Source organism: Rhincodon typus, chromosome 21 (genome assembly GCF_021869965.1).
Source record: "Rhincodon typus isolate 14 chromosome 21, sRhiTyp1.1, whole genome shotgun sequence".
Classification (NCBI taxonomy): domain Eukaryota; kingdom Metazoa; phylum Chordata; class Chondrichthyes; order Orectolobiformes; family Rhincodontidae; genus Rhincodon; species Rhincodon typus.
In genome coordinates, this window is record NC_063352.1 from 25,200,165 (window position 1) to 25,212,793 (window position 12,629).

At 39.8% G+C, this 12,629-nt stretch overlaps 1 protein-coding gene across 3 annotated transcripts in view; it reads left to right on the forward strand.

Annotated features, from left to right (window-relative positions):
* The window catches only part of e4f1 (E4F transcription factor 1), a 29,795-nt gene extending 23,121 nt beyond the window's left edge, over positions 1-6,674 (forward strand). For all 3 annotated transcript variants that reach the window (XM_020535012.2, XM_048609517.1, XM_020535013.2), the window contains 4 exons: positions 187-385; positions 3,058-3,215; positions 3,775-3,837; positions 4,006-6,674. In XM_020535012.2, the coding sequence (XP_020390601.2) occupies positions 187-385; positions 3,058-3,215; positions 3,775-3,837; positions 4,006-4,350 (765 nt within the window). In that variant the 3' untranslated portion in view covers positions 4,351-6,674. The remainder of the gene's footprint in view (positions 1-186; positions 386-3,057; positions 3,216-3,774; positions 3,838-4,005) is intronic.
* Positions 6,675-12,629: the final 5,955 nt, after the last annotated feature.

Here is a 12,629-nt window from a genome sequence, read left to right on the forward strand (position 1 = left end):
GCAGTTTAAAAGTACTTGACTGGCGGTATAGTGTTTTGGAATGTCTCAAGATTTATGGAGTCCCAAGTTTGTGAAGGGTGCCGTATAAATTCAGTTTCTTTCCTATGTATATTCAGTGGGAACTGTGTGCATTGAAGAGAGATGTTTTTTCTGTTGGATCTCTAACGGAGATTTCTGTCTTCACAGAATGCACAGCAAGTTCACTTGAGGACACACTCTGAGGACAAACCATTTGCGTGCGACTATTGTACCCGTGCATTTCGAGAGAAGGGCTCCCTCATCCGACACGTGCGCCTCCACACAGGAGAGAAACCATTCACATGCTACAAATGTGGCCGAGGCTTTGCGGAACATGGGACGCTTAATCGACATTTACGTGCCAAAGGTGTGTATGAAGCCAGGTGGGTACTTGGTGGGAGGGAAGGCATTGCTGAACAGGATTAGATTTTAACAATCTGTACCTGCCATTTGTTACTCAGTTTTAAGGTCTCTATTTTAGTAACAGAAACTTTGTATTTTTATAGCCTTTTTAATGTAGTAAAAGATTCCAATACACTTTACCGGAGAATAATTAGGCAAAAGTTGATATATGGAGATATTAGAACAAATCACTAAAGGTTTGATCAGAGAGGTAGTTTTAAGGAGACATTAAAAGAGCAGAAAGGGATAGAAGGGTTGAACGGATTTTGTAGGAAACTGAAGAGTGCCTAGACGGCTGAAATCTAATGTCTTTGCTGAAATATCTTGTTAAATAGTATCAGCCAATAATTGCAGCGTAGAAGGAGGCTATTTGGCCTGTCTTATCCATGCTGGTTCTCTGTAAAAGCAACTCAGCTATTCCCACTCCCAACCTTCCCCCACATTATTTCTCTTCATATAATGGCCAAATTCCCTGATGAAAGGCACATTAGGATTTGTGACCACCAAACCAATGCATTCCAGATCCCAAGTATTCGTTGAGAGAGAGGAAAAAAAACTCCTCATGTCACTTCTGGTTCTTTCGTCAGTCATCTTAAATCGGTATCTGTTCCTTCACCCCTCTGAGTATGAGAACAGTTTCTCCCTATGTGCTCTATCCAGACCCTTCTTAATTTTTTACTGTTCTATCAAATATTTTCTCAACCTCTCTTTGGAGAACAGTCCCAACTTTGCCAATACATAAGTGAAGTCTGCCATCCTTGCAACCATTCTTGAAAATCTTCTCTGTATCCTCTCCAATGTCTTCATATCCTTTATAAAGTATGGTGTCCAGAGTAGGATATAATATTTCAGTTGAAGTTGAACCAGTGTTTTTAAAAAAAGTTCGACATAATTTCCTTGGATTTGATTTTCTATTCCTCTATCTGTAATTGTAAAATTCTGCACATCCTGTTAATCACTTTCTAAAACTGCATGCCATCTTCAGTGGTTTCTGCATATGCATCCCTAGGGCCCTTTGCGCTGCATCCACTTTAGAATTATATAGCTTATTTTGTGCTGCCGTTTATCATTCTTTCTACTGAAATTAATCTCTTCACAATTTTCTGTGTAAAATTTCAGTTGCCAAGTGGCTGCTAATTCCATCAGCCTGTGTTATTGTAAAGTCTATTGTTGTCCTCACAGTACACACTACTTCCAAACTTTGCAAATTTAGAAAGTGTGCTCTGCATGCCTAAGTCTGGATAATTAATATGGACCAAGCCACGTAACGGTCCTAATAAAATCCCCTGTAAAATTCTACATTTATACCTTTCTCCTTTTCAGAAAATAAAGTTCACCACCACTGTCTGTTTCCTCTCTTTTAGCAAAATTATTTTCCTTGCGACCACTGACCCTTCTAATTCTTTAACTTTGCTCACGAGCCTTGGAGTCCATGTAAACTACATCAACCCTCTTTGAAATCAGATAAGCACTATTTGTCCTTAACATCTGTGCTTAATATGATGAAATCTGGTTAGGAGGTAGGAGTCCAAGAGTAGAGATAACTGGTATGTGCTTAATTTGGCAGGATGTGACTTATGGTGTCCACCAGGAATTTGTACTGGATGCTGAACTTTTCACTGTCATTTATAAGTTACTTGCTTGGATGAAAGAATAGAGAACTGTATATCCAAGATTGCTGACAATACAAAGTTAGGTGGCACAGTAAATGATGTAGACCGGAGCAGAATGTTGTAAATGGAAGTTGGTAGTAGGCTAAACTATGGCATGTGATTGCTGTGGAAATTCCCCTCCAAGCCACTTACCATCCTGACTTGGAATTATATCACAGTTCCTTAACTGTCACTGAGTCAAAATCCTGATTTCTCTCCCTAAGGGTATTGTGGGTCAACCTACAGAACATGGACTGCAGCAGTTTAAGAAGGCAGCTCACCACCACCTTCTCAAGGGCAACTAGGGATGGACAATAAATGCTGGTCAGCTGGTGACATCCATGTTCTGCAAATGAATAGTTTTAAAAGAAGAAAGGTTCAAGAAGTCCAGAAATCGCCAGTAGCAAGTGGGCAGGAACAAAACATAAATGAAAAATGGTATCGGGGACCGAAATACAAAAAGTCAAAGTTCTCGTTACCAGTTGCTCTGCTTAGACCCCATTTAGAGTACTATGTTCACTTTGGGCACCACGCCAACATCTCCCCTTGAAGGGAATGCAGTATGGGTTAACCAGGGTTGTATCAGAACTGGAAAGGTTAAAATGTGGAGACATCTTGCACATATTAGGTGTGTATTTCCTTAAGCTTAGAAGATTAAGGGGTGATATAAAGTATTTTAAAATGAAGTTAATCAATATGGTACATAAGGGGAAACCACTTCTTGGTTGGGGAGTCCGGAGCCAGCCAGGCATAACGTTATCATTAGAGCCAGGCCATTTGTAGGTGCAGTCAGGAAGCATTTCTTCATATAGAGGGTATGATAAATCTTTCTCCCAAAAAAACTGTGATTGATGGATCTTTTTTAGAGAATGTATTAACCATTATGGTTAAGAGTTAAGACACAGATTTATCATGATTTAATTGATTGGTAGAGTGGTCTCAATATAATTTATTGTAAATTAACCTGATACTCTTTTCTCTGGAGGGGGTTGTCATGTTGGATGTAAAGAGCTGGAACAACAGATCTCAACAGATACCCAGGCCACCGACAACGTTGCTGCAACCATTATCACTGATGACCCCCATACAGTGCTGGTGGAGTTCTCCTCAGTGGTGGCCAATACACAGGAGTATATTATTGAGGTACCTGGGGGATTCTCAATATTTAAAAACACTTAGATCACCACCCTTCTGAAGAATGGTACTGGTGGTATAACCATTGATCTCCCCTAAGTGTAGCTATGTATGATTTGTTGCATGGGGCATTATCAAAGTTTGATCTCTGCCTGGGCTGTTAGTTTATGTGATCTGTGTATTCTTAGTGGTCATGTGAATTGTGAGCAAATTACTGGTTTACTTGAGTTGCTTGCAATGTTCCCACTAAGCTGCATGGACCTCTGGCTGTACAGGTGGCAAACAGACTATGCACATGAAGTGGTCTCTTAAAATAACATAAAACTTGGGTTATTAGTATACACGTGAGTTGCACGTGTGGGATATTAACGTGTGTGTGAGATTTGTGTGTGCAGGTCGTCTTTGTACATATCTGTATGAGGGTAGCTGTACACACGGATCTTTGATAGAGTCATTGTGTACATGTGAATTATACTGAGGCAGCGATGTAGTTGTGATTTGCGCTGGTTGCAACTTTTGTAAAGCTGTCATATCTAATATTCCTTTTGTTTCTGTGTTTTATTGCCAGGCTCCTGCTGAAGTTGCTGGAAGCAGTGACATGGGTACTCTGATCCAAAGCTCTAAGCATCAGGTTGGTGGTTGGTGGTTGATGGTTGCTCCTTGACTCCAGACATTTAGAGAATTAATCACTCCCCTGGTTTTATATTCTTTATATTTACTGCCCATTGTTAAAATGTTTCCGTTTGACGTATCTGGCATCAACGTGTCTGATGCTCAGCTATTTTACCTTCCTTTTCAGGTTGACAGTCAGATCATGAAGGTTGTGCAGCAAATCGTGAACCAGGCCAACTCTGGCCATCAGATAATTGTCCAAAATGTTTCCATGGAAGACAACCATGAAGAGGTGGCAGACACAATCACCATAGCAACTCCTGATAGTCTCACTGAGCAGGTTGCAATGACACTGGCATCCAGCATTGAGGAAGGAGAGACCTTGATGACGGGAAACAGCCTAGAGACCAGCCACAATACTGTCACTATGGTGGCAGCGGATGGTATTGAGATGCTGGAACATACTGATGAATATATGATTACTACACAGGATGGAGATGTAGAAATACAGACTGTGGTAGTGGGTGAATGATAGGAGCTTTTACAGGCCCTCCCCACATCCCTATTAAGGGAAAATAATTAATAAATTGGGTGCCAGAACCATAAATACTGCATTACGTGGTTACTGCTTCACACCAAGAACCAATGCCTGGTTGTTCCATTTATTGGTTCCAAGCCACACTGTGATGTGTGTCAGTATTACGTTACATCAATGAAACACTCAAGCTGAAGGTCTTCCTGCATCACTCAAACTGTAAGTCATTTTGCAGAGGACTGTGCCAAGATATCTAATTGCTTCATGCTGCAGCTGAGTGCTATCTAGTGCATGTGCCCACAGAAATGTGTCAACATGTGATCTGGTTACTGAACAGTGTTGGGTCTGTGCCCATAGAATGTCTGTTGATGTTGAAAGCAGGGCTGGACAGAATCTGACTGACTGATAAACTGAATTATTGCTGGCCAATAGTGGAACTCCTCCTGGTTGCTTTGTGTCTGATTCTTTCTCCTACCTCTCCTCCTTAATTTCTGTAAATAACTACCTCGTGCCAAAAAAATGGCCCCTGCCACAGATGGAGCTGAGTTGAATGCTCTAGTTACTCTGCCTTATTTAAGATTCATTGCTTTACCACGGGTTACCAGGGGTATTAGAATGTTGAGGTAGCAGTAAGTACTGGAAACCAAAATAACTGTATAAGAGGGAGGATGGCACAAGGCAGGCAGTTGCGAGAAACTGACATTAAAGATTGGCAGTAAAAAGAAATTGAGATCCAGATTCAATTAAAAGACCTTCACGGCCCTCACAGCTCATGTTTTCCATACAAAGTGGGCTAAAAATTGAAAATTGTATTTTTTAAATTGAAGATTGAAATCCCAGAAACTGCAAATGTGGTTCAGAGCTGTTTCCAGTGAGACACTGGATATGACGAAACTGTTGTCAACTTTTTAAAAACAAAAATTTATGAAGTGTTCTTGTCTTGGTGCTTTCTCAGCTCTAATGATGGGAACCTGCAGTAACAATCTTGACAAAGAGACACTGTGTATGTATCATTGGAATGCTTATTTCTGTAATAAATGATACCTCACGGAGCTCACCTCTGAACTCTGTTGGAATCTCGAAGAGAAGCTTGTGCTCTCTGATTTCATCTCTTGAAAGGTCAGGGGTTATGTTTCATTTAAATGCTATGTGTAGAAGGAATAGTGAACAGAGCCACAAAAAACATAGAATGAGAAAAAGTCCCCAAAATCTTGGCTAAAATCTCCCAGAATACTGTGTAATAAAAGTGGAATTTTGGTTATCGCAATGTCTCAGCCAATGGCCCTGATTAAGAATGTTTCCACACTCCATGGGATTGTTGAAGAAAATGTGGCATGCTCACTTTCATTACATGTACAGGATTCTCCATGGTGGAGTACTGTTTTCATATTGTATGATAGCTTGTTGCATGTACACAATGAGCTTACTTGTACTTTGCAGACGGTTCACTGCTGACTGCCTCTATTGTAAATAGGACTTGAGAGTTGCCTATCTGGCTGTAAATAAAAATGCAGGATTTTTTTAAACAGATTCTCTACAACAGCATGTTTTCTACCCCAGATTACAGCTTATTTAATCAGATATTAATCTATTTATGAACAATATTTGTAAGCCATTGTTTCAGGGACATTTATCCAAATGTTAGGATTTTTAAATTACTTTTGAAAAACAGAAGGATAGATCTGTAGAAAGTGGCCTTAAGTATGACCAAAACTAACTGGATTGTAACAAAAAAAATGTGACAGATCAAAGTGATGTAAGGTATATGTCTCATCTGAGATTACCTGGTAAACTTTTCAAGAAAGATTATATTGGAATTGTACAAATTGTAAAGTATCCCTTTTAAATGTTACCAGCAGTGCTATAGCTTGTTCATATTGGTAATGAAGTGCGTGCATGGCATACAGCAATTGCCCATTTACAGGATCACTGTTTCAGGAATTAAATAAAACTTGAGATCGGCACCAGAGTCCAGAATGGACACAGATATGCTCAGCTGTACTGCAGGATCTTCCTGCCGACAGACATTTTTTTTCCCAGTTGTATGTGTAAGTGCTCTGGTAAACTGCCATATTGTGGCATTCCTACCAGAAAGGGCTACATCACTGTGTCCTGGATAAGAGAGACTCTCCATCAAATGATAAATGGATGTGTTTATGATTGAAAATGCCATGTGGTTGTGTGAGAGAATTTCATCTTTTTACATTAATCTAATGTTAAATTTTCAGTGTACTCAAGGCGTGTAAGTTATTTTGCTGATCATCACTGGCGCCTCACTATGTGACCTGGTTGACCTCAAATAAAGGTGGAATTATAACATCGCTCTTACCTGCAGCATCTATTTCCTTTATTCTTTTATGGGATATGGGCATTTATTGCCGTTGAACTGAATTACTTGCTGGACCACTTGAGAGAGTAAAAAGACAACTATATTGCTGTGTGCCTGAAGTCATGTAGGCCAGACCAGATAAGGAGGTCAGATGTATTTTGCTAAAAGACATTAGAAAGTGGGTTTTTACAACTGATAGTTTCATACTTATCACTAATGAGACAAGCTGTAGATTAAATTAGCTTTAATTTACTTGTAATCTCCCCAGTTATTGTGGTAACATTTGAACCAGTGTACCAAAGCATTACCTTCTGCCTCTCGATTACTAGTCCAGTGACATTACCACGATCACCATCTCACCCATTAACTGTCAAAGAATCTGAGGTTGTTGACTTGCTTGCCGAGCTGGCTTGTTTTCATTCATCACCATGCTAGGTAACATCATCAGTGGGGCCTCCAATGGAACAATGTTGTTCTACTCCACTTGGTATTTATACTGTTTGGCCCGTTATGGTGAGTAGTGTCATTTCTGGTTTTGTTCTGTTTGGGTTTGTATATGGAGCCCAATTCTATATGTATGTTGATTGCATTATGGGTTGAGAACCATGCCTCTAGGAATTCCCGTGTGTGTCTGTGTTTGGCTTGGGCTACTACAGTTACATTGTCTCAGTTAAACTGGTGACCTTCGTTGTCCAAGTGTACTGATATTAAGGAACGTTCATCATGTTGTTTTGCTGCTAGTTGATATTTGTGTAATCTGATGGCTGGTTTCCTTCCTGTCTGCCCAATGTAATGTTTGTGGCAGTCATTGCATGGTATTTTGTAGACTACATTGGTTCTGTGTGTTGTGGGAATGGTATCTTTAATCCTTGTGAGTGTTTGTCATAGAGTGGCTATGGGCTTGTGCGATACCATGATTCCTTGCGGTCTTAGGAGTCTTGTCAGTTCTGATATGTTCTTGATGTAGGACAGTGTGTTCAGTGTGTTAAGGGGTACTGTGTCCTCTTGTCTATTTAGTAGGCACTTGCGGATAAAGTTGCGGGGATATCTGTTCATAGCGAAGATTTTGTATAGGTGCTCTTCCTCTTTACCGCATAGTTCTGGCGTGTTGCAGTGAGTGGTGGCCCGTTTAAATAGTGTCCTAACACAGCTTTGTTTGTGGATGTTGGGGTGGTTGCTGTGGAAATTGTGGATTTGGTCAGTGTAGGTTGTTTTCCTGTATACCGAGGTTTGGAACTCCCTGTTGGTCATACGTTCAACTCTGACGTCCAGAAACGGAAGTTGATTGTTGTTTTTTTTCTCTTGTGAATTTGATCCCAGTGAATATGTTGTTGATGTGGTGGTGGGTCTCTTCTAGTTTGGTGCATTGAATGATGACAAACGTGCCGTCCACGTACTGGATTCACAGGTTAGGTTGAATAAGGGTGGTGTGTTCTAGTCTTTGTATGACTGCCTCTGCGGTGAGTCCTGAGATGGGTGACTCCATGGGTGTGTCATTGATCTGTTTGTATACTTGATCATTAAAGGCAAAGTGTGTGATGAGGCATAAGTCTAGTAGTTTGTGTATGTTGTCAATGCTGATGGAGCTGTTGGTCTGCGTTCCTGCTTCCTCTAGTAATGTGGCCAGTGTTTCTTTGGCTAGTGGGATGTCAATTGATGTGAATAATAACGTGATGTCAAAGGATACCATAATCTCATTGTCTATGATTTTTATGTTCTTGAGGGTATTGAGAAATTCTTGAGTTGAGTGGATGGGGTGATCTGTCAACCAGGAGTTTCAGTCTCTGTTGTAGGTCCTTGGCCATTTGTGTGAAAGTGTGACCGGTAAGAAGACAGTGGGTCTGAGGGGGATGTCTGGTTTGTGTACTCTAGAAAGTCCATAGAAGCGGGGGATGTTCATGCCTTCTGGTTTCATTCTCATGTAGTCCGTCTTGGTTATCTGTCCTGTAGCCTTTAGTATTTTCACTGGGTGATCCTGTTACCTAGCTGTGGTGTTGGGTCTATCTCCACCTGTTGGTAAGTGTTTGTATATGCGAGCAGTGCCTGTGCTTTCTAAATGTAGTCCAGTTTGTTTGTGGTGATGGTCTTGCACCCTTTGTCAGCTGGTAGGATTATAATGTTCTCGTCTTTCTTCAGTTTTTCTAGTGCTTTTCTCTCTCATGTGTTCAGGGTATCTCATTTGTTCCTTTGGCTTAGTGTGGGGATTATAGTTTGAGGTTGGTTGGCTCACCGAGCTGGTTTGTCATTTCGCAGACGTTTCATAACCATGCTTGGTAACATCCTCAGTGCAGCTTCTGACGAAGCGTCGGTGTGTTTTCCTGCCTGGTCCATCTCAACGGACCGCAGAGTTTAAAAACCAGTGTGTTGAACCAATGGCCTTATGGGTCCTTTATTTTCTTTGATCAAGTGCCCAATCCATTCCACAAAACAGCTCCGCCAATCAATTTTAAATATACAAGGTAATCAATCAGAAATATTTACATTAGGGAAATCAAGTAGAACGTGTTTGTCGTATAGGAAACAGGAGTTGTGAACTTAACTTAGAACTTAATTGGGAAGAGTGTGCAGAGAATAATGACTCACTGTTCAACAAAATGTAAAACAAATCTCAATGAGACCACTATAATGACCAATTTGCTGGATTGCTGGTCAGGACAAAAGTAAATTAATGCTAGGTTTTGTGATAAACAGAAAATAGCTATTGTAACATAAAGTGGATTTAGATCTTTTTTTGACCTCAGAATTCTTTCTTTTAAGCTTATTTGGATTTTCTGTCTTTCTCTAATCATGGGGAGAGATTGATGCGTTCTGTCTGCAGATGTTTCTTTCTGTTGCCCTGACACACAACTTCTTAACACTGCAACTAAATCAATCAGTGCTGTTGTAAGGCAAAATTTCCTTAACGTGGAAGATTCTTGGTGTTGCTCCATTTCAAATTCTCCCCCTTTCTGGCTTCAAAAACTTTCTGCTGGTATTTCAGTTACAGCTGTTCAACTTGCAATTTAATTTATATTCTCCCCTCACATCACACCGCCCCCCCCATAAAATGTTGTGTCTTACATAGAACACTATCATTAAAGAAAATGAAACACTTTTAAAATGTATTTCATCACCAGATAAAGATAACATATACAAATACAAAAAAAAGACATACATTCACATTCATTAATTCCTTATTCAGGCTTTAAACAATTTTTCATTTACTCCCCAGATTCTTAAACTATTTCAGCACAATCATATTCTTGATAAAGGATCAGCTATTTTTATTATCTTTTCCAGCAATGTGAACAATTTATGTTGAATGAATAAGCTCCATTTGAACAATCTTGCATTTTGAGTCTTAAAATTCTGTACAAAGCAAGTAGTTTATAGTCAGTTTATGTTAGTGTATTTATGTAAATATGACTGACATAGATTTCAAAATGTTGAAAAGCCAAGAATAATACAAAAGTTTTTTTCTACAGTATTTGATATTGGATGAATTTCTGAGAAAAGCTCCCCCCATTCCTGATTCTTCATCTTGCAATAAAACTGCACTTACTCGCCAGTCACTAGCATCAACTGCCATTTTAAAATGTTTCATAACATCAGAGGTGGCCATCAGATTGTCTTCAGCTTCACAAAAGCTGCTTGGCACTCTGCCGACCATACTACCCTTCAGTTTTTGTCACAAATCTGTTAAAGGTACAAATACTGTTCTGATCTTAGGCTCAAATTTACAATAAAACCCATACACTCCCAGAAATCTCATGATTTCCTATTTACTTTTAGGAGCAGCGAATTCAATCAAAGCCTTCACTTGCTGTTCTTGGCAATGCTTGCCCTTGGCCGATGATATTTCTTATGTAAGTCACCCTTGCTTTTGCACATTCAAAAAGGGAGGAATGTGCTTCACCAATAAGAATGTTGTTTTATTGGTACTGTTTCCCCAACATCCACATTAAATTTGGTTAACATAGTACATTCAGGTGTATCTCTATAGATTTCCTAAGTAACCTCGCTAGATCTTCCCATTGTCCTTCCTAGAAGCATATAAAGTAACTATCCCAGTATTTAAGTATTGGCTCGTCAAATTGTAGGAGGTTCACCTTGCCTTGTTTTCCTCTACTGCTTTCACCAAATGACACCTTTACTCTTCATCTTCCTCCCTACAATGATATTACTTTAATATGTTCAGTGACATAACTAGTTCTTCTTGTGTTCAGGTGTATCTACCTGATGAGCCACTTATTTACCCTAACTACCTTGTATGGACCACAGCATCTCACTTTCAAAGGTTCATTTTGTAAAGGTAATAACTAACTTGTCTGCTATTTGAAATATTTGTCTCCCCATTTCTTTCATCTTTGGCTATGATGTTTTAGAATTCTATCCTATTAACTCTGCACACCCACTACACTGCCTACTTGCTTCAGAAACCTCCCCATGTGCACAACTATTAATAGTTGTGCAACTCACTTCCATCCTCCATGATACTTGCCTGTCCCTCAATCCAGGAACAAAGCAGCCCACAATAGGGCCGAGTCAACTCAAATGGTGTGCTATCTGTCATTCAGCTTCTCACCCTTTGTGAACAGAAGATCCTGGCTGACTTCTCCGGGGAGGGCCTGTATGGGTATTGGAGCCTCTATTTGACTTACTGTGCTGGGATCAAAATGTATACGTGTATAAAATCTCAAGGAGACCACCAACACGACCAGTTTGTCTGACTGCTATTTCATCATTAACAGAAAACAAATCTATTTTTTTTAAGCACACAGCTTTAACGCAAACACTAAAAGGAAGGATCTCTAATCTATTATGCAACTTAAAATACACCCTTTTCAACCCCCCTCCCCATTTAATCTCACTCATTCATGCTTAAGGTACGCAAAAGACAAATGATTTAACAGATGTATGGTGTGAAAAGAATCTAGACAGGGTAAATAAAATTCCAATGATCAGAACTCCAGACCACAAGGTGGAAAGTAATTTTCTCTCCGCTTATGATTTTAGCAATATTGATGCACTTGTCTATAGGGGGGTGGTCATTCTTGTTTTAGAATTCTTTTTAAACTTTCTTGTCTTTTTCTGTGTGTTTTCTCAGAAAGAGAGGGGGATTGGGGAAGAGATGGATGTTTCCTATCTGCAGGTTCTTAGAGTTTCTCTCTACTGCCCTTACTCTTATAGCTTAACACACAGCAGCTGAACCAAACAGAGGGCTCTTGTCAGGCAGAACTTCCTTAATTCAAAAGATTCTCCATGCTAGAGATAACAAGGTGTAGAGCTGGATGAACACAGCAGGCCAAGCAACATCTGAGGAGCAGGAAGGCTGACGTTTCCGGCCTAGACCCTTCTTCAGAACCTAGGCCCGAAACGTCAGCCTTCCTGCTCCTCTGATGCTGCTTGGCCTACTGTGTTCATCCAGCTCTACACCTTGTTATCTCAGATTCTCCAGCATCTGCAGTTCCTACTATCTCTGAAAAGATTCTCCATGCTGCTCAGTCTCAAATACTACCATCTTTTCGAAAAGCAATACAGCATCACACAGCTCAAAAATATGTAGCACTTGATTTGTTGAGTTGCAAAACTCTCCTGGTATTCCATCTATTACAGTCCAACTTCTATTCCAGTTTATTAGCTCCAAATAATAAAGGTGAAAATGTTCTCTTTCAAAAGACATTGAATTTTGAATTGTTAGTTATGCAGTTTTCCTCTCCTCTCCTCACGTTGCAGCTAGTGTGATGAAAGGTGTATAATTTATTTATACTAATATCATTTTTGGAGTTTGGATTTCAAAAATCGATGCAGGTGGGTGTTGGGTACTTCTGTGAAGGGTTTTCTTTTAAAAAAAGATCAAGCCCTTCCAGAATATTGTTCAAATGCAACATTTTGAAGTGACAATAGACTCCCGTGGTGTTAATGGAAAAATGTTTATACTGTTTTGTTTACAAAACAATAAACATAT